Here is a 27,686-nt window from a genome sequence, read left to right on the forward strand (position 1 = left end):
CCTATTTTGCATCAGACTGACTGCCCTTGTGAACAAAGCTTGATAATCACAGTGCCAGACATCTTAAAATTTAAGATTAGGCTTTTGTAAAAAGCAGGACTAAATTCTTACCATTTTCTTCTGGCTCCTTTCAGTTTATCTATACCTTTTCTAGACCACTGAAGTGACAAATGACCAAGAGCTGGATCAGCATAAAAATTATTCCAACAGAATAAAAATAGAATGAATGGAATTAAGAGCTGTTCTCAAATATTTATTCTTCAATAGAATAAGAAGGGGATTTTTTTTTTTTGTTTCTCCACTTAAAACTGCTCTTCCAATACGTCATTTACTAGCAAAAGAGTTCTTCAGAATGGTGAAGAAGTTGCTCTGTGAAAGAATTTTTGCTTTCCTAAATTTTAGCTACCAAGAGGTCTGCTGGGGCCCATAATCACATACCACCCAGAGGTAAACTTGGGATGGGGATTCCAGTGATCAGCTGAGGAAATGCAGGTGGAAGTGTAAGTGAAGCTTCTGTACACAGCTCCAGCACTAGCTGGTAGTTGCTGAGGTGCAACAGAGGTGAACAGCTTCCTCCCAGACTGAAAGAATACTATTTTAGGTAACAGTGAGGATCAGCCATAATTGGTTACGTGGCCTCATATACCAGTCTGTGTATGAAGGTCTCTTTGCAGAAATAGCGATCAGAATTTTGTTAGTAAAACCACACATTTTACTGTACCCACAGGGTAAGAAAAAAGTTGTTTTGTCTAAGATAGGTATTTTCCTTTTTTTTCCCTCCTACCCTTTTTTCTCACTAATGTCACCTACAATTAAAATAGCAAATTGAAGTTGAAATATTTCTTGAGAAAACAGCTTTGTTCCAGGTACTTCATACTTTGTCCTTCCACAAGCTTTCTTTGAAACACAAGTATTTTCCTACACACAACTATTTACAAAATTTCAAATTCAAATAGGTAGAGCATGTGCATGAATACATATATGACACACTGACAGATTTTCAATGAATAAACAATATTTGCCTCATCTTACTTGCTCAGAAACATAATACAGACCCCTAAGTAGACATGAAACATAATTTGTTTGGGCTGTATTGCCCAAACAAATAAAAACTTGTCAAAGTACTTTCTTGTTCTGTCTTTAAAAGCAATTTTGACTGTAACATTTCTTGCTATTTGCACCACACAAAACTACCAAATCTAAAAGCAGAACGCAGAGCTCATTTTGTGGTGTGGATTAAGCTTATTCCAGAATTTAAAGCATTTTCCAAAAGAGTCTTTCTCAACCCACAGTATTTTTTCAGTGCTGTGGTTTAATGCAGTTTGGTTTTTAATTGGGGAGGGAGTCCACGAGCTGCGGAAGTGGTTCCCTGTGGGAGCCTTGGCAGCTTCCTTCTGGCATGGCGTAACCAACCAGCTGGCTAGTTTTGAACACTGACACCGTGTTAAACCACTCAACAAAGCTGAACACGCCTCTGTGACATTCACATTTAAAAATCAACAGGGCCTGGGAAGAGTCCTCTTGCTTCCAACCTTTGAACAGGTAACTGGGCACTGGCCGGCCCGGCCCTGCACGGCCCTCGTGGCCTGGCGGGGCCAGGCCTGTGGTGCTGGCCTCTTCCTGGGAAACCCCACCAGGTTTGGTGGGACCACGGGTCCATTTTTCTTTTATTCCAGCAGCACCACCAGGCCATGGTGCTGGGGGCCATCTCACTGCCAGGAGCAACCATGCAGCCGGGACCAGCGCCGGTAGTGGCCCCACAGCCAGCACTGAGCCGGGAGCGGCCACGTGACCAGGACTGTTTGGCCGAAATTGGTGCAGCCACAGATATCTCGGCATGGCTCACAATGAACTTTGCTTAGCTGCTTTTAGCCAGCCATGCTGCGGACAGAAGGACAAAAGCAGCAGCAGCAGCGTTCCTTTTTTGTTTTTCTGGTGCCCCATGTGAAGAGAAGGTGCGGGGTAGCACCGGCAGCCAGCGTGACTCGCACGGTGTCGGCAGAGACCACACGACCAACAGAGAGGCACGGCAAGCGATTTCCCTGATGCCAAGCCTGGATGAGATCAACCTTTCAGCACTGCAGAATTCTATAAAAACTGTTTCAACTGATAAAGCTTGAGAAAAAAAATGAACCTATGAACACCAATTCTCTCCTGAATCAAGAAAAAGGAAAGGGTGAAGACACGCAAAGAAAACAACATGGGACACTGAGGTCAGTGAAGAAGGAGTCAAATTCTAGATGGGAGGAGATTGAGGAGATGCCTTAGTTTTGAGCTGAAATTCTCTTGTAAGGCTATGGTGAAGATATAATTGATATAATAGACTTTGTTTTTTCCCTGTAATTCATGGAATGCATTGGGGGGATGTAGCATTCTAACTACAGCTGTGAGCAGAAGCACCAGTGTTGAAACAAGCAGATGTTGCAGTGGCTGTGATTCACTAAGAAGCTTGAGATGAGAGAGATGAGAAACCTTGCCCCAGGGATAGAAGAAAGAAACTTCTGTTCCCAGAGATAATAGAAGAGAACTTTTGTTTCTATACTAGAACAGCTCATCCTTAAAATTGTACCCCAATAAGCTGAAATGACCCGTGGTGTTAGTTATGGGAAAAAAATACCAAAACATGGAGGGACTTCATGATTGCAGATTTCTGGGAGGCTGCTGATAAACTGTGACACTGAAGCTACAAGAGAACTGTTTGTTGTGGAAAAGTCTCCATGGCATGGCAAGAGAGACTCCTCTCCCTAAGAGAACTGAAGAAAGACTATTTTAGAGGTGGTAAACTGACTCAAAGTCCCAGGTTTTGTCTCTTTACACTGTCAGTGGGGAAGAAAAGAGGGTGTGGGGGCAGGAGAAGTGTTCTGAAGGTTTATTCTGATATTCTTCTGATATTTTTCTTTTAATTCTGTTAATAAAGTTTTCTTTATACCCTTTAAAAGCCTGCTTTGCTCTCTTCCTAATCCTTATCTCGCAGCAGAAAATGAGTAAATAATTCTAGTGGGTGCACTGGCATTTGGCCCACTTCATTAATTGGCGCGCTGGCCAGGAAATGAACGATTGGCGAACCAAAACCACTACACTTAATCGGTGTTTCCACCCATTTTCCAAAACTGCTACACTCAGGTATTAAAAAAAAAACCCAAAACCAAAACAAGCCCTGTCAGGACTTCCTCATGTGCCATTTTCAGCACACAATTAAAAATAAAACATATCATATAGAAGCACTTTTGTGTGTTCTTACCAATGTAATGGCAGCATCATCCTCAGGCCCAGCGTATCGAAACAAGATCCGATGTCTTTCCATGTCTGCAAAATATTCCTTTGCTTCTTTAGCAGTGCTGGTACCCAATCCTGTACAATAAAAAGAAATAGTTATTCAATATTCAAAATTTAAGTTTTATTATTTTATCCCTTTTATTTTCCTGGGAATATTATAAAATCATTATGTAAGATATTATAATGAAAAGCTATAATAAAACTTCACAGCACCCATTTATTATTATTTATTCATAGGGTTCATATATTTGTTTTTGAACAAACCTTTGTAGTATTTTATCTTCCATGCTTTATGATTTTCCATATGCTTTTTCCACTCATCAAATTCAGGAATACTATAGAATGAAAGTTCTTGCTTATTTTTGCTTGCCTTTGAAAAAACAAACAAACAAAATCAACATTTCTGTTCTGATATAAGTAATCCATAAAATCTCAATAACAGAACCTATACCTTCACAATAGGGGTGATGAATTCCTCAAGAAAACCATGTTTCAACAGTGATGGCCAATTGTGATGAATAAAATTGATCAACAAGCCCTTTATGTGAGATCCATCCTGATCCTGAATCAGAACACAAAAACATGAAGCAATCTTGTATCAGATTCCCCAAAACCAAAAAACCCACTCACTGGCCTGAATACATCAACACAATATCTGAGGACAGAAAGCATAGAAATGAACAGTTGGTTTTAATTTGGATACCAAACTGGACCCAGGTGTGAAATAACCACCTGTGAAGGTCACTGTCCCTGAGCTATGAAAATCTCTTCCAAGCCAAGGACATGGTTGTTGTTCAAGGTTTCTCTTCCTGTGGCATGATTTTGCTGAGCCAGACAGCTCTCCCAGACACCACAGAGCTGAATTTTTGTGGAAAAAAGCCAAACCTGGCCACAGTTCTCACTGGTGGCAAGATGCTAGATAGTTCAATCATGAGATTATCCAAAAATAATTGCCTACATTCTTGTTTCTACCTGACTTGCTAGCACACCATGTCATTTACTGTCTACTTTTGTCCTTACGTTCAACATAATTGATAATTCAACATTTTGAATTATCAATAGCATGTTTTTATTATTACTTTGGCTTCTTGCTATTTTCTGCAGCAAAGTTCAGCTGTACATTCAAGGCAACCCAACAACACAGATAAATTAATCCCTTAAAGAAACCTCAGAACCTACAAAATTGCAGCAAAACATTGTAAGAAGCTCTGTAGATTAAAACCTGTGAATTTTAGACTTACCTGATCGGTCATGATCATAATTTTTCCGTATCTCAAGCTTTTCAGAGATTCTGGATCTTCATAGCTTTTCTTGTACTGTAATCCAACTATTTTGATGATGTTGTTGATTTCTGCATTTTCCATAATCTGTACAAAAAAAAGTTATTGTGCAGCCAGTGTAAAAAGCAGAGGTTCAGAAACATCCCAATCTTGATTTATAGCTATTCTTTCAATGCACCCTGACCTCAACTTCATAAGCTTTTTATTCCCACCCCTTGAAGCCTTTGCACTTGTAAAGATTTCTTCTGTACAGTCAAATTTCCAAGACTGCACCAGTCTTTCTCCTCTACACCCAGAGCATTTTGGATCAGGAAAGCTGGGAGAAAACTGAATGTGTAACAAAAAGTCATCTCACAAAGCTGCCTTCTTTTCCCACTGTTTTTATGAGCATCTGCAGCACACCTCTTATTACAGACAAATTATGAATGGCAGCAGGACCAATATGATGGGGTAATGCTGCTGGCTGCTGACTCATGTTGTGAGTCTATGAAATCACATGGTAATGGAGAGAATACAAAGTTTTAGGGGCTTTAAGTACTCGTGTGAAATGTGAATATGAGTCATAGCAAGATTTCCTTCCACTTGTGAAGAAATTAGCCTTACCATCCCAGTACTGCACTGCTGCAGTTAATATTTACAGGATTATCCCCAGCTTCAAAATAGCTGGTACTTTATGAAATCTCAGTCACACAACTTGCATGAAAAAAATTAGAAATTAAAATATGAAGAAGCAAATCTAGAAATCAAGAATTAACAGGAGCACATCCATTTGTCAGCAAAAAGGAAAGGACAACACTACACACCTGTTTGTGAGAAGCTTCTCGAACATTGAGAATTTTGCCCCTGAGTGGGAAGACTCCGTATCTGTCTCTGCCAATAACACCTAGGCCAGAGACAGCTAAAGATTTGGCCGAGTCTCCTTCTGTTAATATCAACGTGCAGTCCAAGGAATGTTTGCCACCTGCAGGCCAGGAAGAAGTAGAAGGAAGGTAAAAATCCAGAAAGCGTAACTCAAATATAAGAAATACAGTTGAATTCTTTCTACTCTGCAGGTTATTTCCTCTCATTAGTTAATTTAAATAGGCTGAATTTCTCTTAGGGATGGCCTTCCATACCACTAAAACTCCACAGCAATGAGTCCTTAGCAGCACACTATGGATTGCCATGGACAAGGAGCAAAATAGGCAAAATGGGATGCAATGGTGGCACATCTTATATAATGGTTCCCACACATCTGCCCAAAAAAAGACAGATTGCATCTCTACCTTCACCATTTCAGTTTGCCAGCTGCAAATTTCTTACACACATACATTATGCATGTCTGAGTTACATACAGGAGGTATTTCCCATTCTCACTTTCCTCACAGTATATTTTAAATAGTAAATTGTTAAATCACATTTTTGTGGTTTTCCCTTTTAATTGTCTATCAGCTAAAGCCAGACAAATGTACAAAAAATTGTGAGAAAAGCTCAAACGATGAGAACATTTGCACTTCTTACAGCTCACAAATTTCTCAAACAGAAAAACAAATCTTTACTAACAGTGTAATTTGGATTCTACAAGATACACAGCATTTTGGTGCCTGCGTGCTCAAAACTGGAATGACATTTATGTTCTGCCTATTGCAACTGTAGTAGTGGAATAAACATTCTAAATAACAAGCAGGCTAAAAAAAAGGAACCCACCCTTCTGCTACAGTGCAAATGCTCATTAAGTAGCTTTGCTATTTTATCAAGGCCTATGGTAGGAAAGACAAAAAAAACTTCAAGCTAGTTGAGTTTCACCTACTGCTAATAAGGTAGAGTTTTGAATATAGTGGTATTTAAAATGTGTGCTGTAATTTGCCTTTACCTGGTAGATAAAGACCACCCCACACCTCCTATTACACAGAACTCACATTCAGCACCTTTAGTTTTCTGAATCAAGACATGTGGCTTAATATAATCTAAGGCAGTTTTTCACACTGGCAGTGACTACCTACCAGCAAGGTGGACTCCAAATACCTAGAAAAACATCAGTCTTCTGTTCTAGAATATATATATAAGCCAATATTTTTCATAAATGAACTGCAGAAAACACACGTGAATGTCATCCAAGTTTATTTTCTTCTGGAATGGATGCAATCTGTAGCAATTAATTTCATGGAAATACAATATGCCAGATATTTTCCTGAGCACAGCTCTAAAGAACTCCAAGACAAAACTACATGAACCGACAGGTTAAGAAAATGCTTTTATGCTTCACCTGATTTAGTAATCTAGCTGCTCCCTTACAATCCTATATACTTAATTTTTGTTTTGATTTCTACCTCTTCTCCCCCAACAAGCCACAGATATGTATAGCTGTTCAAGATGGCAGGAATGACCAGGTATAGGACCCTTCCTTTACAGAGGAGGGGGAGGAAATCTGCAGCACATGCATCACTCTACAGATACACATCTCTCCTACACTTTAGCATTAACTGGCAATGATTAAAACATTCAGGGTACCAGGCATACAAAAAACCTGTGAATGCTGGACCTCGGCTTCAAACTCTCTCTTGAAGTAAAGACAGAAGTCTAAAAACCACAGGAATAACTGAAGTCAGAGGGGTTTGTGCCCAGAGACTGCCCTCTCCCTGCTGCACTTCCTGGGTGTCCACCCTGAATGCGCAATGCCTTCAGTGTCAGAAATCCAGTATATTCCACATCTTCAACAAACCAACACCTGGCTAAGCCTCCTCAGGAGATGCAGAGTTCTCTCAACATTAAACAATAATTAGGCATCAGAGAAATACGTGGGTAACAGGCATTCAAGTCATGCAAACCTTTAGGCATGAGTGTTCAGCCCAAATGAATCCCTATATGCCTTTTTAGCTGAGGAACTTTCAGGATGAAAACCAATAGAACATTTTATTAGCTCCCTTGTTACAGACTCTCCCTTTCTCCTCACCCCCAGCCAAAAAAAAAAGAGTAAGAAGTTATTTTGAAGCCTGATCTCCTAAGCAAAGCTAAAAATACTACCAAAAAAGTGTGTCCAAAATCATTCATTATATGAGTTAGGAGCACTAGGCTTGATATCCATGAAAGTACATAATTTCTTCGAGCACACAATCTTATTGGCAAGAAAAGTATCAGGAACATATATCTGAATGAGGAGTGAAAATTCCACAGGCAAAATATTAGAGTAGATGCGATTATCAACTCTTGAGGCAAAATATGACATCCGAATAAATTAAAAAGTAATTAAATACTGAAGAAAACTCAATTAAAAAAATTAATAACCAAGGAATCAAAAAGAAAGGGAGGAAAATTAAACAGAACCATCAAGTGATCTTTGGCTTGAACGCTGAAGCACAAAAAAAAACCCAAACCAACCAAAAAACCTAATCAAAACCAAGCCTCTTTCTTAGTGTTCCATGCTTTTACCTACTCAGCCCACCCGCATATTCCATTGCAACTTCCCTATCTTTGTTTAATGTGAGGATGTATTAAAAACCAGCTAACAATAAGACAGACTGGCAACATTTCGAGCTCTTTAGCCATGTGTGCCCCTCTAATCATTCAATAACAGCTCCCATCCCATTGCTACTGGCACAAAGATGGCCAGCTGATCCTGATCCCTTATCTGTGCTAAGGAAGCAAGCCAGCAGAGATTGTCAGCTTGCCCTACATTCCCAAACAGGAACCTAATGGCATTTGAAGTCTAATGAAATAAGTCTCTTCAGCCGTTCCCTCAGGTCTGCACACTATGTGATTTACTTCCTATACCTTCTGACCCTACAAAGATTCTGATCTTTCTACATTAGAAAGATCTTTCTACATTCCTCCACAATGGAATACTGGTAACACCATTCAGCAGGAAAGCACAGTTAGAAGACACACGCTCTTCCAATACCAACCTAGACTGCCACTTTTGTTCAGTGTCATTAATTCTCTACCCTAAAGAGGACAGCATTCCTGACACCAAACTCACCATCATGTTTCAATTCTAGCTCTAGAAAGTTTAGAAAACCAGAAAGATTTTTATTTAAAAACACTTAAGGATGAGAAATAAAAAGTCAGGTTTCAAATTAGCATGTCTGTGAAGAATTTATGAAACAGTAAAAAATTTAAAAGTAAGCGCTCTTACCAGCATCATTAGCATCATCCAGTTTCGGAATGCCCTTGATTTTACTGTGTTTCACTGAAGAACATTTTTTGTTCAGTTGAGTTTGTGCCTTAAATTTGACCCAATTCAAAATACTCTCGATGATACCACAGTTAGAGGCCTACAAGCAACAAATCAGAATTGTGGATGAGAAAAATAAAGCTTCAGATAGCAAATTCTCACATGTCGGTTTTAAATCATTAACACTGTTTCTAAGTCCTCTAAATTTTAAAAACTGAACCTATGAAAGGTCAAGGGATTAACACACACCTTAGTATTGAGCACTTTATGCACATACAACTAAAACACAACACAAGAAGTTTCCTTTTCCAGCACTTCCATAAGTGATGGAAAGAGCAAAGGAGAGCTAACAAGAGGATGTCTTATGCTATGTAGTTGATGTGCTGAGACATTTTAGGTACTAAGCATTTGTTTCCTGGATTTTGACAGCAAAAAGCAGCCTTATGGGATATTTATGACCATTTAAATTTTCTTTGGAAATGACTGAAAAGAGCTGAAAGACAATCAAAAATATTTGAGAATAAGCTTTCTACCAACCACTTGAGAATCTGATATCAATTTTAGAAACACATCTGCAGCAAAAATAGCATATAATATATTTTCTAAACTAAAACTGCTTTAGGTTTGGTTTCACATCAAAAGAAAACACAGATGGAGCAAAATACTATGAGCTTTGGCTTTTAATTATCCCCCATAATACAGCATTCATTGCTGAGATTGTGCTGCACATTTAATGCATCTGGAAATCAACGTTTACTTCTGGGAATATTAAAAACACTGTAAATCAAACCTGCTGATGGTAATACAACATGTGTTTATTCTTCAGATTTTGTTATACAAGACTGTTGTGGTTTTTTTTTTCCTCTAAATTCTATAGGAATGTCATCCATAACACAGAATTAGAAGAATAAACCACTATACAATCAGTAAAGTTCTGATGCCAGGAGTATTAGCAATGGCACTGTTCTCCCCACTACTGGAGTTTCATTTAAGGCTACTGGCATTAAATAGGACTTAGTAAAATGAGTTCTGGCTAACAGAATTCTACTTTTCCTTCATTGCATGAAAATGCAGTAGAGGAAAAACCTCTCTGATATATTTCTACAAATACAGTCATTTAGAACAGCAATTCTTAGCCCATCTACAGAAAAATTTTTAAACTTACTTCCTGACAATAATGATCATTTTGAATACTACAGGCACCATTTTGCATTTCCTTGATTACTGGACAAAAAATAAATGTGAAATATCCTCTCTCTCGCTCTTCACTCCAGTGAAAACAAATAGAATTGATACCAAAGAGTAAGGCAGACAATATTCTCAACTTAAGAAAACCATTTTAACACAAAAAACATTGATCAAGGACCTCGTTTAGATTTTAAGCGTCTAATTAATTTCATTTTCCAATGTAAATGCCAGAATCTCCAACAAACAAGTTGATCAGGTGAATTTTAAATCCAGGGCAACAATCAAAATACAGTCACTGCATCCATTATTAAGACCAGAGAATGAACAGACATTCCTTCACCCCACTTCCCGAGTATGCAAAAGTCACTGCAGTACCACAATGGACTATAACTAAACTTCTGCTATAGAACATACATACACTTGGTCCAGTGTGTCAATTACCACTTCATAAAGAAAAAAAAAAAAAAAAAAAAAAAAAAAAAAAAAAAAAAAAGGTATACTTACTGCTTTAAAAAATTTCTCAGATAGCTGGCACTTGGACCCAAAACTTTTAGGCTGCAATGTCATGTTTTCCTTTGTCTGGGAATCAAATGATGGGTTTTCAATCAAGCAATTAACGAAAACCCATATATGGTTCTTCACCTGTTTAAAACACAGAAACCAATTTACTCAACAGAATTCTCACATTCCTCTTTTTCAATATTTTTGCATAAAGTTACTTGCCTGAAATGGTTTGACTGAAACTCCAGCTTTATTCTTCTTTTTCACCACTTCTATCAGTTTTCCCACAACCTGATCCACCACGTAGTCAACATGCCTACCACCCTGAATGAGGGAAGAGGAAAAAAAAAAATAAACAAAATAACCATTAAATTTCCTAATAGTTTTTAGCTGTATTAACAAAATTCCTGTAGTCATATATTGGTACAGAAATCCATGCACATTGAGTTGCATCATAAGATAGAAAAATCTGGTTTTTTCCAGGTCATTCAGTCTTCACACAAGTGAGGATGACAGAAGTTAATTGATTGATTACTCAAATACCTTCCTTTAAATTTGTAGACAAAAAAGCCAGAATATTAATAAAATGTTAAATTCTAGTGACTGTCATAGGAAGTTCATATAACTTTGACTAAAATCTTGTAAAGAAAAGTGGAGTGATGCAGGTATATCCCTTAAAAAGAAAACATACCTAACTCAACATTCCACATTTTACACAGATAACCTTTGCTTTACATCAGTTAGCACCTTACAAAAACACAGACTAAATACTGGTTCCTGTTCAGAACAATCTACATTAGGGGCAGACAAAACAAAGAACACGTGTCTATGGAGAAGTTCATCACGAAGTAACAAACAGAAAAACCCTAGCTCTTTAAAGCTGTATTTAAAACAGAACTGAGGAAGGAAAAAAAGCTCTTGACAGGTATGAGGAAGTACAGGATAGGTAAGAAATAACACAAAACCAAGAATAAAGAGCAGCCACAAAGAGGAAAACAACTAGCAATCAAACCCCAAAAGTTAGGTTTCTACATTTTAAGACAGAATATGCTTGTGAAAAGACTGAAGATGTAAAGAAGTTGAATTGATGGGATAGCAGCTGTTCTCAGCTTCTTGCAGAAAGCAGAGATTTAAATTAAAAAAACAAAAAAGAGAGTAGATGGTTAAGCTAGTAAATATTATTAGTCATAACCAAACCAGTAGTTGCACTTCAAAGAAATCATCTATGGTTTCTCTCAGTTCCTAGAGTCATCTACTAAAACAGCAACACAAACCATTAGAAGCACCATGCAAAGTCTTTTCTCATGGCATTTCTTCTACAAAAACCAGCCAACCAAAAAACCCACATCCAAACCCCGAAAGCTGCCAAAATTAAAACACAACTGTTTTTATCCACATATGCATGAAAGAGTAGAGGAAGAGTTCAATGGAAGGCTGATCTATCAATATCCTGCCACTTTAAGGAAAAATAAATCCATTTCCAAACTGTAAAGAAATGCTATTACCAGCAAATATCAAATTACACGTCTCAAATTCATTCCACACTTGAATGGCAATCTTGAAATGCATTTCTTTTACTCATCACATTACTGAAATCTTATGCTTATGGGAACAACTCAATATATTTCTGCATTTAAAACTTTAGCAATTTTTAAATTTTGCTAAAAGTAGCATCTGACATATCAAGAAAACTAGCAATTTACTAGTTATTATAGAAGCTCCTATTCTTAGGAGATACTAGTTATTACAGCAGTTCCCTGTTCCTGAGTCCATTCTAAAGCCTCCAGCAGTGAGTGAGGGATGTTCTAGAGAGCTAGAAGTGCACAACCTTGTTTTTCCAGAAAGTAATGATGGAATCCCTGTCTTGCCAACTTCAAGATGCAAAGGTATCTAATTAAGTGCTAACAAAAATCTTAAAAATGAAACTTTGACTGCCTCCTATATACTGTTCTATTCTTCTCATAGCCAACAGTTTCCATTGATTTGGGGGTAAGCTACGTCTAAACTCTATGGACAGATAGATGGTTTATAGGGTAGAAAAATTCAGAAGCTAACTATAAATTTGAACTTTTCATTTAATTAGTTTTACAATTCAATCCTATTTTCTTCGGCATTTTTAAAATTATATTTATTTTATGAAAATAAGTCTGATATCTAGAATAATCCTGAACTTCTTGCTCCAGCAAATTTTAGCAGGTTGGGATCCTCTCTCCATGCAAGTCCATCTTCTGACACTGCAAATGTATTGGCTGAACATTTCTGCTAAAATGACTGGTAGTATCACAGTTAGCAGTGCCACCATATTAAAGCATATACATAGCATTAGATTGCTATGTTAATATCTGAGGCTTCTACTACAATTTCTGCCACAGCTACTATTTGAAATTCAGAATTTAAGAAGACCATGTTTAATCAGTGTTCAAGCCTCACTGAAGGTTATCTGTACAACTGATATCTGTTAATAGCTACAAACATTCTTTCAAGTGCTGTATCAGAGCCTGAAGTCGAATTTTGTGGTGGTCTACTATGGCAAAACTTTGATTGAAAGGGGAGCTGAAAAAGGTAACCAATTTACAAGAACTAAACAAGGGAGTTGTTTATACAACATACTGCCTGACCTCCCAAAGACCCCTCAAAAAACACCACACCAGCAACCTAAAAAAAAACTTACTTGGAATTTACAGCAAGTTTAAATAAGATGGGGGAAAGTTACGGCTGGGTGAAATTTACCCAGATGCAGAAACAAAAAGCTATCAGCAAACAGTGATAATTAACAGCAAGAATGAGCTCCTCACCTGTTAACAGATAAGGGGGCAGGCAGCCTATGCAGTTAATTACTACCCATTATGTCCCATCAGTGGGTAGCTGCTCAACAATTGCTGGTGAGGGGGTTCACTGCCCGAACATCCCACACCCAGTAAAACACATAAAGCATGGATTGAGAGAGGGGGGAAAACTAGAAATTACAACACTTACTTTTGAAGAATACACAGACCTATTTCTTAAGCATATTTCAAAAGAATATATAATAACAATGTATGTGTAACTGCATGATGGTGAAAATTGATCCAGAAGAGTAAAATCCAAAATCTTCAGAGTAAGTGTATGCAATTTATTTTACTTAGGAATCAGGAAGTATTCAGTATTTTCAAACAAATTTTTTAGCTTGGTATCAGTCATAATGAAGTTTCTCTATATTGCCAGTTTCATCATAAAAGTATTGTACACATCTTTAGGGTCATGTTATTTTTCTTCTTTATGTTGCCTTATGCCTTATGTTCAGGCCTTCAAAGAGGCCTGAACTAAAAGCTGTAAATAACCTTTCAACTACCTGATTTGTCATCTATAGTTTTGACAAAGTTTTTAACTGCAATGCATACTTAGAAAGTAAATATTCTACAATGAAATAAACTTGCCCTTACCATAGAACATTCGTTCAGCCACACTGGGAGTGACTGAAAAGAAGTTATGTAACAAAAATTATGTCCCACCAAACACTGGCTACACATTACCGACCACCAAGATTAACACTGACATTCCTGGGCACCTGCTAGACTAAGTGTAACCACCGGTGCTTATGAACCATTTGTGCTACCATTAGAATTTTCTTCTGACTCTTTCATACCACCAAGTTTAACACTGACATTCCTGCTAGACTAAGCGTAACCACCGGTGCTTATGAACCATTTGTGCTACCATTAGAATTTTCTTCTGACTCTTTCAACAGAGATCTGAGCAAGTAGAGGTTTCAAAAAGCCTGATTAACAATTCTTATCCTTCCCATCTTTTGGAAAGCTCACAGTTAAGATTCTCTAGCAACAATCTCACCAGTTACTGGGACTGCTTGTTCTAGTTTTGTTAAATCCAGCTTGTTAGATCTGCTACCTCTGATAACTAGACTGTTTAGGAAGAGCTAACTTAACTGCCTAGTTGTTAGGCCACTCATCCAGTGCAATTTGTGAAGAGCAGAAGTGACAAAGGATTTTTTTTCACCATGGTGGACCGACCACAGATCCCTAAATCTGGTTCATGCCAAAAGGACACAAAGAAGAGTTATGCTGGTTGATTTCAGGTGATTCCCTTCCTGCCTGACCATCCCCACAAGCTGAGAAGCACCAAGCTGTACTATACTCAGTAGGCTGAGCACATTGCTGCTTTAGCATAACTTAAGATCTTTCTTTGTTATTATATCACTACCACTATATAGTTGCAAAGAAAACCTAGGTATCCTTACGAAGATACACAAATAAAAGAAAATTAATCTCAACAACTTCGAGGCAATTTTTTCCATCATAAAGCAATAAACGGACAGTCATTTCTCAAGGCCACCAAAAGCCATTTTTGTCTTCCAAAACTTGCTGCTGGTAGCTTTAAAGACATTTGTACACTTTTTAACCTTACTTTCAGAATTATCTTATTACAATGTGTTTAAGAGGAAGAAATAAATTTTCTTCATTTTCTTCAACACCATGTATTCTCACATAAGACATCAGTATCACCAATGATTACTAGCGTTTTCAAAACTAGTGCTTATATAGAAATACTGCTATGAATGTATTTTGATTGCATTCAATTGCTCTGCCAGCTCCTCTCATGCAGTGGATTACCTCACCTTTTATTTATAGCAACCCAAACTCACTGTTTTATCAAACACCTGACTGGGCATAGCCCCAGCACGCATTTTATCATTTCTATTTTGTACCATTTGATCTAACCACTCACCTTTGTGGTAGCTATACTATTTACAAAGCTGATCTGCTGGAACCCTTTCTCACTCAGAGTGAGGCACACATCCCATCGTTCATTCACGACTTCGTGGATGACTTTGAGCGCGACTCCGGTTTCATCCAGCTTGTCCTTAACGTAAAGATCTACGTAGCTGCGAAATCCATTTACCTACAAGTAACAGGTAACAGTCACTACCCTCTGCACCAAATACTCAGTACACTCAAGATACATCAAGTGATGCTCTTACAGGTAGTTTCTTCCCATTCAACATGACTCTGACTCCTTTGCACGACCCAGCCAAATCATATGCTCGTCTTGTCATCAGGGCCACAATATCCTTATCAAGCTTTTCCATTTTAAATTTCGACAGATCTGGCTGGAATGTAATGCATGTGTAGTCATCACCTTCAAAATGCTTAATCTTGGGTTCAGAGGTCTTCATCATGTTGTTCATCCAAGTCTTTGGAAACAAAACATTTTACATATTAGTTTACAACACATTATCCTCGTCCTTTATTCCATTTTCTAGCTATGCTGGGATTGCAAGAGTTACACAAGAAAAAGCTCACAAACTTCCTTTAGAAATCTCCTCTGGTAAAACACTACACAAAGTTAATTGATTTACAAAGGTAAGCATAAGCAAAGGTGACAGCATATTTGTGGTTTCTGGAAACCTGCAGGTATTATTACATTGATGGACATGATTCTAATGCAAATGGAGCCTCCCGCAGAATTTACTAAATTAGAAACAAGTGAGCTGGGATTACAGTCCTTGTTACCCATCCATTTAACACTTTCAATCTACCACACACCTCTACAGGGAGGCTTTTTAGTCCCTGTGCAGAGACTCAGTAATCTCCAGGATAGCATCTTGGTGGCTGTGCAGTGTGCCAAAAAAAAACAAACCCAAGGTGCTCAGATTTGACTCAGGAGTCTTGTATCGTTCCCTATTTAAGAACATGGGCACATCTGCATGAGCAAGCAGAACATCTGCTCACAGCATAGATCAAAGTTCAGCTCTAATAAATTTTCACAGATATCGAAAATACTGCAAACGTACCACTTCAAGCCATAAAGCATTTAGTCATTTTCAAAAAGTACACTTGAACCAATATTAATTTGCCCTTTGGCAGTCAGCATAAAATATTACATTTTTTAAGAGACAGGCATAACAGATTAAGTGTATTATTTATGTATTGATATGACAGCATGACCAGAAATTAATTAATTGTCCAGAAAGTAAGAGAAGAAAGCCCCCAACTGGGAAAGACTGTAAAGCCAAGGAACTTTGGTATCTAATACTCTGCCAAAGTACTTTAAACTTTTAGAAAGGTGTCCATTTCAAAGCTAAATACAGTAGACCTGATCACAGTCTTGGTCTGTGTACTAACAATGAGCATTGGGTTCAGGTGAGGGATTTGCACTTAAGTCCATGGGGCTAGTTAAATTCATTACATAAAAACTGAAAAATCTTTTCTTAACACCATAAAAAATTAACACATGAAAAATTACATAATTGTTTCCATGTTTGCATAGCTAAGTAGAAAGATATTTTTGACAAATTATACAACAGCAATTTCAAAATATTTCAACTGACTATATTCCTTTTCATAGGTACATGAATATACTTTAGTTTTAACAGAAATTTTTAGTCACCAAACAGTCCAAAGAAAGTACTATTTTACCCAAAAAGCCTAACATTCAGAAATACTATTTTTTACCAACTGAACTAGCCTGGCCTGCAAATTCTACACATCCCTTTGAATGAGGAATTATCCATTTTGTTAAACAATCCTGAAATATGTGTTAGATTTTAGACCTGTAACTACAGCACAAAAAAAAAAAAAGGACAGAAGCTTTGAACACTTCTATACCTGCTTAAAGCTGTGTTTGTACTCCTTGCAAGCAGTTTCAACTGTAAACTTTGTACTAAATATGTTACAAAGTTTTGCACCATAGCCATTGCGTCCACCTGAAAAAAACCAACATATAGTAAAGTAAGGTCAGTTTAAATTTAGGATAATAAACCATACCCTAATTTATCCAATTTATTTTTCCCTGCATCTCAGGAGCAGAAGTTTTTAAATACTCATATACATATACATCACAATTAAAATATAAAAGTATGTTGTTTGTTACTCAATAATGAGTACTGACATTAGAGATGTAAATGTAAATGTTTCTGTAAATACTGGTATTCAAAGAGTAAAAGTAAGATATTTCCTTTAAGTCTTTTTACTCTAATAGCTATAGTAATGGTGACTAAGTCATCACCTGTTATGAAATAGAAAAGACAGAGAAAAATTAAGAAGGGGAAGCATACTGAAGAGTCACACCATGGCTTAACTGAATAAAACACAGCACATTAAATAGCCTTGCCTGTAACTTTTTTCTCATCATCATCATAGTTGCTGGACGTTAGCAGCTGCCCAAAGATTAAAGCAGGTACATATACTTTTTCTACTTTGTGTTCCACAACTGGTATCCCCTTTCCATTATTCCATATGCTGATAATGTTTGATTCCCTAGAAAATAGTGAAGACATTAAGCAAATGAATGCAATCTTGAAAACAGACTACTGCATACCTGTTTAAACACAGTAAATAAAATAACTACATAAAAATACAGCAGAAGACCATATTCTTACCACATTTACTTAGAGCTCTAATGATTTTAGTTACAAAAAACTCCACTTATTTTTGCTTATCAGATGTCTTGGAAGCAGGAGCTTAACTGAAATACATGACAGTATTTCATATAACAATAACCCCCAAAAATCTGTTTGAAAAGCTTTCACTGTCAACATGAACTGCAACAGGATCCTGACAGGGACAGAATTAAACTCAAGTTAGAGACGTAGCTTTTAAGGTTTCATTAAAGTCCATCCAGACAAGTTATCATCTGTTTAGAAGTGTTATTTCTGAGCTATGATAAATATTGTGACTTATTTTATGTATCAGTGCCAAAATCCATCAATATCTGGCACCATTAATATTTTTAGCTCTTACACAGGATTTTCTTTCTTGAATATTAGAGAGTTCAAAATCAGGACAGGTCAGGCAAATTTACACATTTACAATTTCCCTCCCACTCCATGACGGAAGTAGAAAAATTGCTTCTCAGCATATTTACCCTAAAGATTAGGTCTGAAAAGTAGCTTTCTAAATAATTTATTAGTCAGTTAAATGTCAGTGAAAAAGTACTACTAAAGGAACCCAATCAGCATCCATTTAAATACAGCACTTCGCACCAGAAATTATCTCTTCAGGTTTTCAGTTTCAAAAAACATGGTAATGATGTATTTGTAATATAAAGTTTCAGTGCAATATAGATGACTAATTCAGAGAGTCTTATCCTAATGCTAAAGGAGTTAACACAGAGGTTCAAGAGGGACAAAACTGCGTTACAAAACCTCAGCGCTGGTATTTAAGATCTGTAAAGAGCCTGACTGGCTGTAGTTATGCACTGCCAATTTAAATTTTTCATAGATTTTATGAACTTCTGGTTTTAAGTTTCATTCAAACCTTAACAAATGGTTAAGGAAAGCAATTATTACAAATTCAGAATGGTAGCACTTAATGATAACCACTTTTAATTCACCTCTTCATCATAACATATGAAGCTAATGGAAACAATTACAAAAATATTCTGTTTTCAAGAAATTCAATGTCATTAGTAAAATCATTTGTACAAATCTAAACTGCAATAGCACTGACAGGGGAAAGCAAATGAAAACATGCTTTTACTTACGGATCAATGGATATTTTAATACAAGTCATATTCTTGTCCCTCTGCTTATTGTCAGCAGCATTTACTAAGAAACAAAGTAGCACAAATTAACACTTCATAGGCAATTATTAATCTCTTGGTCTGTAAAACTGATTTGATATATATTCCACCACCAGTTACAATAGTCCAGGTATTTCTTCATCTGGTAGCTCTTTGTATATATTTCGTATCTTCGCACTGGAGTCTATAAATATAACCAAGTGTCTACAAGAAGATATTTTTCAACCTTCTTATAATTAGTGATTCTATTTCTAGTGGTTAGACTATCTCATAAATAAATATAGAAGTGTATTTTGTGAGCTCATAACTGTTCTTAAGATACTGAGCACTTCATTCTTCTCTTGTTTGGATATTCATTGCAGCATGTACATGAAAAACCCTACAAACTTACATGAATCACCAGACCAGTTTACACATGGAAACCCACCAAAAAAGTCACCTTCATTAAGGAGTTTTGACTGCAGCAGAAGCTCTCTCTAAAGAGCCTGCAAGACTTGTAACTAACAGCCTACATAGTTTAGGATCAAAACAAGGATACCTGGAAATGAACACTTGATCAGAATTTAACTAAACTGCACTGCCATGTATATGAACTACAGCAAACAGAAATGTGACTGTGGCCACTAAACATGAAAACACATGACAGTCATTTTCAGTTTCTGTCTCATCATCCATGAAACAGATGAAGGTAAAACCCCCAAACACCAAAGTACAGTATCTTAACAGCTGACAAGGACCTCAGTATAAGATCAGATATTTCAAGGTGCTTTTGCTAAAATCATGCAGATTCATTCAAAAGCATGCATAGCTAACATGTCCCATTTTCACAATGTTACTACACTTTCCCTTAGCTCTCAAACCCCACTCTCTGGAGCACTTAGCAGTGCTTCATAAAGCAGCAATAAGCCGTGAAGTACTACAATAATGACAGAATACTGATCTTCCTTCTGAATGGGAAAATATGGAAGTGGTCTCCCTAACACGAAAAGCCAAAAAACTTAGATCTATGAGGCAGCACTCAAAACAGAAGTGATTAAAGGTTTTCATTCCCATGTTTATCAAATTAAGTTATAAGTTTAAAATAATATTAAAAAACACTAAGCATAATTTTCTATCTGGTTAAGATAAATCACCTCAAAGACAGCAATGCTGTAAAGCAATTTCAGAGATGTGGAAAAGTTGTGAACCTAATGAAGGTCACAAAAAAACTGACCTCAGTAGACCATAACTTAATTTATGAGGTAATCCTACCAATCCTTTAAGCAGAACTTCATAAAAGCTAGTAAGTCCAAGATTTCATGTCAGTTAGGCCAAAATATCAGTTCAGAAGACAGCACAGCATTCAGATATTTCACATCTCTACTGCTGATTAGTGTGTGCCTGTCACCAACAGAATTCCATCAACCAGTAAGTCAAGGTAACTCAGAGAATTTTGACAAAATTTTCTAAAAATAATTTTTTTTCATAGTGCTTTTTAATGGCAGTATGATACTCATTTATTTTAAAACTGTATGAAGTCTAGAAATGATCCATGAAAACTACCACTACTATCTCTCCGTAGAGAAGGAGGAAGTTTCAATGACTGATGAAAAGGTGATCGAAGTGAACACTCAGACAACTTCGAAATTGCATTCTTTCAGAGGAATAATCTTCTTTCAAATGTCACTTTGAATTGCAGCCCTAAAAACACCTCACAGATTAAAAACTTTGTAATGATATTGATCGTAAAGAATGATCTAGTTTGGATATTCAGTAACAAATATTTACTTTTTCTTACAAGCTCAGCTGAAAACTCTTCCCTTTTAAACTTTTCTATAGTTTTAGAAAGCACTAAATTTTTATGCCCTATAGTTTAGCAGGACTCAAGTCTGGGATTTAAACTTAGATGCAAGTTGATGTACTTTGAGAGCACTCAGAAAAGCTTGTACTCCACAATGCTAAGGCAGTATTATTGTTAAAAATACTTACCAAGAATTTCATCAAAGATCTTGTACAAGCCTGGAACAAAGGTAACTTCTCTGCAATTCATTCCTACATCTTCATCATAAACCCACATTAACTACATGGAAACAAAATAAAATAAAAGTATTTACTGTCTTGGTAAACCACTCTATGATTCAGGAACTTTCCTCTTACAGTCTGATTACTGCAGCCACACAAGACAAAAGCAGAAGTCTGCAGAAGTTATAGCTGTATCCACAAAGAATTCCATAATGAAAATCCATTATTTTCTGCTTGGCAGGGAACTCCCAACAGTACAGACAGTGAAGTTCAAAGCCATTTACAACTTCACAGAAACAACTGAAGAAAGTGCCAGCAGGAGGCTTAAATTCTCTGCTCTCTACCTAAACCAAGAGACCAAAGCATTTTTGCACCTAGTATAAATGCTACTTACAAATATGCACACACATGTGTGTGCACATAGGCATGTTTGTGAGCACAGACCTATACACACATAGCTGTCTGTTTACACACACAGGTGTTTGTATTTTGACTGTATTTTTTGATTGTATCTTTTCAGATGAACCAAGCACTCAATGCCTTAAAGCAGGTCTTATCTCATCCCCTTCCTACACATGCATACGTAAACAAGACCACAGTTTTTGACCTTCTAATTCAGAAAACTGAGAAAAACAGAGATGCATCTATTTAATAACCAGAATAGACATTTCCTCATTAAAACAACAAAAACCATAAAGACTGTAAATTTGGTGACACTTACCTGAGTTAAGGGTTCAACTGACCCAATATAGGTATCTGGACGGAGGAGGATGTGCTCAAGCTGAGTCTTTTTCTGATAAACTCTCTCAACAGACATCTTCTTTGAAGTGTCATTTTTATTAATGCTTTCTGAGTCCTCCTTTTTTGAAGCGTTCATCTGATTATCAAATAATGTCTAAAAAACCAAACCAAACCAACAATCAACCTCATTCAGTCTGTCACTCTTGAGATATAAACAAAATCTGACAGAGATCTAAATTAGAATCAAAACTTGTCATGTAATTTAAATGTTAAGTTTTCAGATGTATTAAGATAAAGCAACAGAGAAAAATCAACAGATTACATGACAGATCCTTAACAAATTGTTGCATATTCAAACTTCAGCAATTTACTAAGCACAATAAACCAAAATAAGGAAACAACAGCACAAAAGGCACCCATTTCTTCAGGTTAAGTATTTGTAACATCCATTTTGTGTATAAGCATTTGAATCCAAACCACTGAATACCGTTCCAAACGGTAACAGCAGTACTACACTTTTACATTATAGTCTGGACAATTCATTCAGCAGGACTTAAGAAACACTACAATGCCTCTCCTACTGGCTTCCCAATTACTATAATTTACATTTTCTACTGAAGTGATCAAACCTGATACAATCCCAGAATGCTTTATGATGAAAGGAGAGACACTATTTACAAGAGCATACAGAGGAATGACAAGGGGGAATAGCTTCAAACTGAAAGAGTAGGTTTAGATTACATATTAGGAAGACATTCTTTACTGTGAGGCTGGCGAGGCACTAGAACAGGTTTCTCAGAGGGATTGTGGATGCCCCAATTCTGGGAGTGTCCAAGGCCAGGTTGGATGGAACTTGAGCAACCTGGTCTAGTGGGAGGTGTCCCTGCCCACGGCAGGGGGGATGGAACTCGATGATCTTTAAGGTCCCTTCTAACCCAGGTCATTCTGTGATTCTATTTAATAAGCCAAGGACTGTAAGAAGAGAGAATCACATAGGCTAATGCTGGAATTTAAACCTAATTCAAGCCTAATCTGTCTGAATTTCATGAAAAATACCTTGAAGAACAGTAAACTAACCCACTGTGGGATGGGGAGGGAGGTAAGATAAATAGATTTGGTGGACTTTCAGTAATTTATCCTGATAGATAACTCCATGCCATTGAATGAAAACCACATAAAAAAAGGTTAATCTCAGAACAACCAAATACAGACAGGCCCTCTTCTGAGAGAGTAAAAGCATACATACAAAGAGACTAATAATGACATTTTACAGTATGCATTCCTATCCATAAATTGAAATTATCTGAATTATCTTAAAAATTCCATTAAGCGTAACTTTAACTCACATGATTTATTTGCCTGGCTTAGGAAGATATAAGAAATTCTGTCCCCACCCACCCAGTACCTGAAATTGCCTCCTTCTCTCAGAGGGGCTTTATCAACTCTGAAGAAGGTGTTGCATGACCAGTACAAACCATCACCAGACAAATAATGAGGGCAAAACCCACTTGTCACTCAGGCAAACTTTCTCCCTCTCATTTAGCTGTTTCCAGCATGTGTCTATATAAAGTAAATACAGGCTAAACTCCAACCTTCAATTAACCAGTCATCCTACAAATTTTGTGGCCAAAAGGAAGTGCAATCACTTCTCCTTCGATCTAGCTTTTGCTGCAGCCTCAGACAGCACTGAAAGCAAAGGGCAAGAAAGCACATAAATCCATAGGAAAAAAGGAGCAGAGGATACTGAACTCACACCATCAACTTCAGCAGAATCAAAAAGGCCAAACACCAATCTATAGCAAACAATTCTCTACATATTAATCTCATTTATCTTCTCCAGCTTCTAGTACTCAGGCTTTGATGTCTCTACACCTCCCCCCTCCCAGCTCAGCCAGCACAAGAATAAAGCTTTTACTTCTATTCATAACACGGGAAATTACCTTTCTCCTCCAGACTTAGAGATCACATTTTTCTAGTTTATTTATGGAAATTCTAGGACGCACACTTCCAGAACTTTGAGAGAGGCAGACTGCATGCCCCAGTGATGACAACAACCAATTATTTGGCCAGGAGTGAACCTGAACATGCCAAATTAGAACAAAATTCTCTATTAACTATTCCTGTATCAGACAGCATCCAGAGGAAAAGGGGAAAGAACCCAGGGAACCTCTCAATCTGGCACCAGGATTACACACAGCAGAGCTGGAACCACAACACTAGCTCTCATCACTATTCTTCTGCGGTCTCTCTCATTTTCTGCCAAATGGAAGTTACAAAATCACATGGGTGATTAGAGGGCTTTGGTATCCAAGTTAATTTAGCCTTCACAGTTATTTGGTTGTAAACTGTGATAACCCTGCCACCATCACCCTAAAAATATTAGCTATGGATCAACTAAGCAAGCAGAAAAGGAACTGCAAATCTGCAAGCAGATGCATTAAATTGACACATGGAAGAGGAGGAATAAGAATTGTTACTACAGAAGCATTGCCAATAGTTGCAATGTAATTTTTTTTCATTGAAATAGTTCTGTGAATGACATCCAGTCTTTCAATGACTTTCACTATACATGTATATAAATATTTTTTATTTTATTATCATCTTTGACATCATATCTCATAGGAATTACCCTTAACTCACTTACTGGTCCCACAGGTCTGTTAACACTGTTTTACTATGTTCACTTGTTCTGAGGGGACCAGTGACCAGCAGGAAAATAATATAATATTTCTCAGATTAAATAAGTGTTGGGAAAAATGGAAGAGAGGAGATGCAACTGATATAGAATGCAAAAGAATTCCGCATGCAAAGGAAAAAATCTAGTTCAAACAGAATTGTTCAATTTGTTCCCAATTCTTAGGCCATAAGAAGTCTTTACAGTCAGGGAAGTTTGTGATAGGCAGTTACCACATGACAGTCCTTCAGCTGACACGTATATCACTATTATATTCTCAGGACTGTTCTGAGACAGTTCTCCAAAATGCTTCTACTCATCCAGTGTGAGGACTGGGATCTAACCATGCATCACAACTTGGCAAACACTTTAACACAAAGTGAGAACTTAAACCTTAGCCTAAAAAATTAGGCTACAATTTTCCTACCTCCAATAGCAAAAATGCTACGGGACAAGCAGAGTAAGAGTCAGAAGATTAGCAAAAGTCCATTTGATTGAGACCAAGTAGCTCTAGATTGAGAAAAATTATTACAGAATAGAATATTGGGAAGGGATTTCTACAAGCTATTGCCTTTAATGCAATGCTAGGAAATGCATTTCTGTTTTCCAGTGAAAGTTTTACTAACAACTTACTTTCCAATTTATCAGTAATAAATGCAGAATATCAAAACTCTATCTTCAGTTGAGATGCTACTTTCAAAATGTCACGTTGACAGACAAGGGAGATCACAACTAAACAAACTCTACTGCCCAAAAAGAGCTAGCCCTGCAGAACTGTCCCTTCTTGGGGACACTTGAGGTTTGTTGTAGGCCAGCACTAGTAAGGATCTTCTGCTACTGTACTCCCTGGGACACTAGGTCCATTATTGTTTATAACACACTCACTAGAACATGATAATGTATGATTTAAGAAGGGAGAAAAATACACAAAGGAACAGCATAACGCATTTTCTTCCCGCTCAATGATTTAAAAAAAAAAAAGGAAAAAAGTAGTGTTAAAGAACTTTAATGCTCTAGTTTTTATTAAGACATCACAAAGTATGCCAAACAAATGTTCATTTCATTGTCATAGAGAAGGACACATTTTATTCACAATGTATGATTTTATTCATACAATACTCCGAGAGTCATAGATATTCTGCATGCAAAAAACCCCTCGTGTTATAAACATTCAGAATTTATTTAACACGCTATTGAAACACAAGCATAAAAGCAAAAGCCCAAAAGTATCCAACTCTACAAATGAATATAATTATGCAGGTATGCAAGGATCAGTCCAGGACTGCAGTTTCCCAGGCCAAGCATCTTGGGCTGTGCTGTACCCAGAAAACCAATTCTGAATATCTTTATCTCTATCTCAAATGGACATTTTTAGAGTTCAAGTGATGCTTAGAAATCACTCCAAAAAAAGAGAAAATCTTCATCACCAAACACAGGATAGAGATCTACGGACACAAATATCCTCCACAGTCTTTATATTTTGTGTTCCTTGATAAAAAAACAAAATAAAATTTAAATGTTTCCAAATTCTGAATTTCTACTTAAAATACAAATAAATGCAACAGGAAAGTCCTCCCCCACTTTTCTTTTTTTTGGTTTTAAACCAGGCAAGCACTTAACCACAGTGCTGTTTAACTGACAATCTCTGCTGTATATTTTGGAACTGTCTCAAGAATGCCTTTTGTATTCTGTCCTGTATGAAAGATCTTCATATTGTTAAAGCTTCAATAACACTTCTCAAAACAGCATCAGCTGTTGTTTCATGAGAAAACCCCTAAAGAGAATTAACCAAGTGTCACAAAGGGCTTAAGTCTTCTGCTTCACAGTGAGATTGCCTTTTGCTTGTTTACAAGTTACCCAATGTTCAAGGTCTGCTTTGCAATTTTAATGTTGCCAATTTTTTAAAATCATTATTTTTTATTATTTTTTTAAGACACGGTGTATGACTTTCCCAATGCTCTTGTGACATTCAAGACTTTAGAAATTCTTACTAATATTGTGGAGTTTCTAACCCTTCAGATTGGTGACAAATACACAAATATGGATAAGTCAGCAAGATGACCATACTTAAGTAGTTTGGAAAGCTACAACCTTTCATACTTGCACTGTTCATCCTCTTTCAAAGACATGCAGTCAAGCTTTATACAGTGACCTCTGATGGTGCCAGCTTCCTACATGCTCTTAAACACAGCATAGTGACAACTGGACAGAAAAACCCCAATTCTCAGGTGACAGCAATTGCTGCACAGGTTACCACATCACGACTGTTGTGCATGCTGTCACAACCAGGTCTTATCGTGGCAATTGCTTTCCCCAGGATGACTGAAATGTCTGCAGAGCTTCCCTTTTGAAGGTGTTTTTGCCATGAATTTATCTAGTACTGTGTGAAAGCTGCAGTCATTCTTTCCTTTGGTGATCTCCACAGCCAGAACCCAAGCAGCTGCTGGCAGACAACAGTTTGGTAACACAGCTTTTACTGTCTACTTTCAACCCATGAACTCACATATTTCACACTGGCATCTTCTTTCTTCACATTTTGCCTTTTTTTTTTTTCCATGTTCTATGCTCACCCATTGACATTTCTGTGTATAAAAAGGCACACATGAAATCCATACTAAGTTAGAGATTTTTATTGCCTTTTTTTAATGAAAACCAGGTCATGTAATCTTTGTGTTTTGAGCCACCATGCTGAGTTTGGTTACTTATGCTGCAAACAGCTGTACTTAATACAGCTAAATCTTAATACACACGTAATCTAGAGAGTTTGGCAGCACCAGAGAAAAGCTATTCCTATCTAAAGACATAATAACATATAAACCTACAACAAAGAAGGCAGGTTTCATCATCAGTTTCAATCTTGCCATAGCTGGAATATACATCCTTGATTTGACTGCTTACTTTAAGTGAAGGCTTTACTCTTACTTAAGTAGATTAATTCCACATCACAGAAAGTTGAAAAACCTGAAAAATGTTTAATACTAATGTCTCTCCCCACTTACACAAACTTAATTTTGTATTGGTCAGTGTCACAGTCTCTTCCACTGCAAAATACCTCCATACAACAACACCAACAAGCCATTTTTCTTCAGTCTGCCCATTCCTTCTTACTCCTATTAGGTGGCAAGAAAAGGGCTCATTTTCTACACTGGCAGACAAGCATAATGAGCCTAGAAGAGAACATGTAGGTGAACAAGTTTCCTTCCCTTTGGCTTTGTCTTTTCTGCCTTAAACTCATAAAACTACTCCATATAATGAATACTCCTGATACATACTCCTGAATAGGCAAATGCAGCCCTGGGACATAACAATTTAGAAAAGTACATGCCATGTGTCCTACATTTCCTTAAATAAAGTGTAA

General features: G+C 37.0%; 1 protein-coding gene across 4 annotated transcripts in view; it reads right to left on the reverse strand.

Moving 5' to 3' along the window:
* Positions 1-27,686, reverse strand: part of TOP2B (DNA topoisomerase II beta) — a 61,728-nt gene that overhangs the window by 21,689 nt on the left and 12,353 nt on the right. For all 4 annotated transcript variants that reach the window (XM_041411506.1, XM_041411504.1, XM_041411505.1 and 1 more), the window contains exons 2-16: positions 21,635-21,808; positions 20,881-20,971; positions 18,874-18,937; positions 17,503-17,648; positions 16,998-17,095; positions 15,371-15,583; positions 15,118-15,291; positions 10,618-10,719; positions 10,399-10,536; positions 8,668-8,806; positions 5,360-5,517; positions 4,518-4,643; positions 3,728-3,838; positions 3,541-3,646; positions 3,242-3,351 (exon numbers count right to left, since the gene is read on the reverse strand). In XM_041411506.1, coding sequence (XP_041267440.1) covers positions 3,242-3,351; positions 3,541-3,646; positions 3,728-3,838; positions 4,518-4,643; positions 5,360-5,517; positions 8,668-8,806; positions 10,399-10,536; positions 10,618-10,719; positions 15,118-15,291; positions 15,371-15,583; positions 16,998-17,095; positions 17,503-17,648; positions 18,874-18,937; positions 20,881-20,971; positions 21,635-21,808 — 1,950 coding nt within the window. The remainder of the gene's footprint in view (positions 1-3,241; positions 3,352-3,540; positions 3,647-3,727; positions 3,839-4,517; positions 4,644-5,359; positions 5,518-8,667; positions 8,807-10,398; positions 10,537-10,617; positions 10,720-15,117; positions 15,292-15,370; positions 15,584-16,997; positions 17,096-17,502; positions 17,649-18,873; positions 18,938-20,880; positions 20,972-21,634; positions 21,809-27,686) is intronic.

Source organism: Onychostruthus taczanowskii, unplaced genomic scaffold, assembly GCF_017590055.1.
Source record: "Onychostruthus taczanowskii isolate IOZ18803 unplaced genomic scaffold, ASM1759005v1 scaffold36, whole genome shotgun sequence".
In the NCBI taxonomy this organism is placed as follows: domain Eukaryota; kingdom Metazoa; phylum Chordata; class Aves; order Passeriformes; family Passeridae; genus Onychostruthus; species Onychostruthus taczanowskii.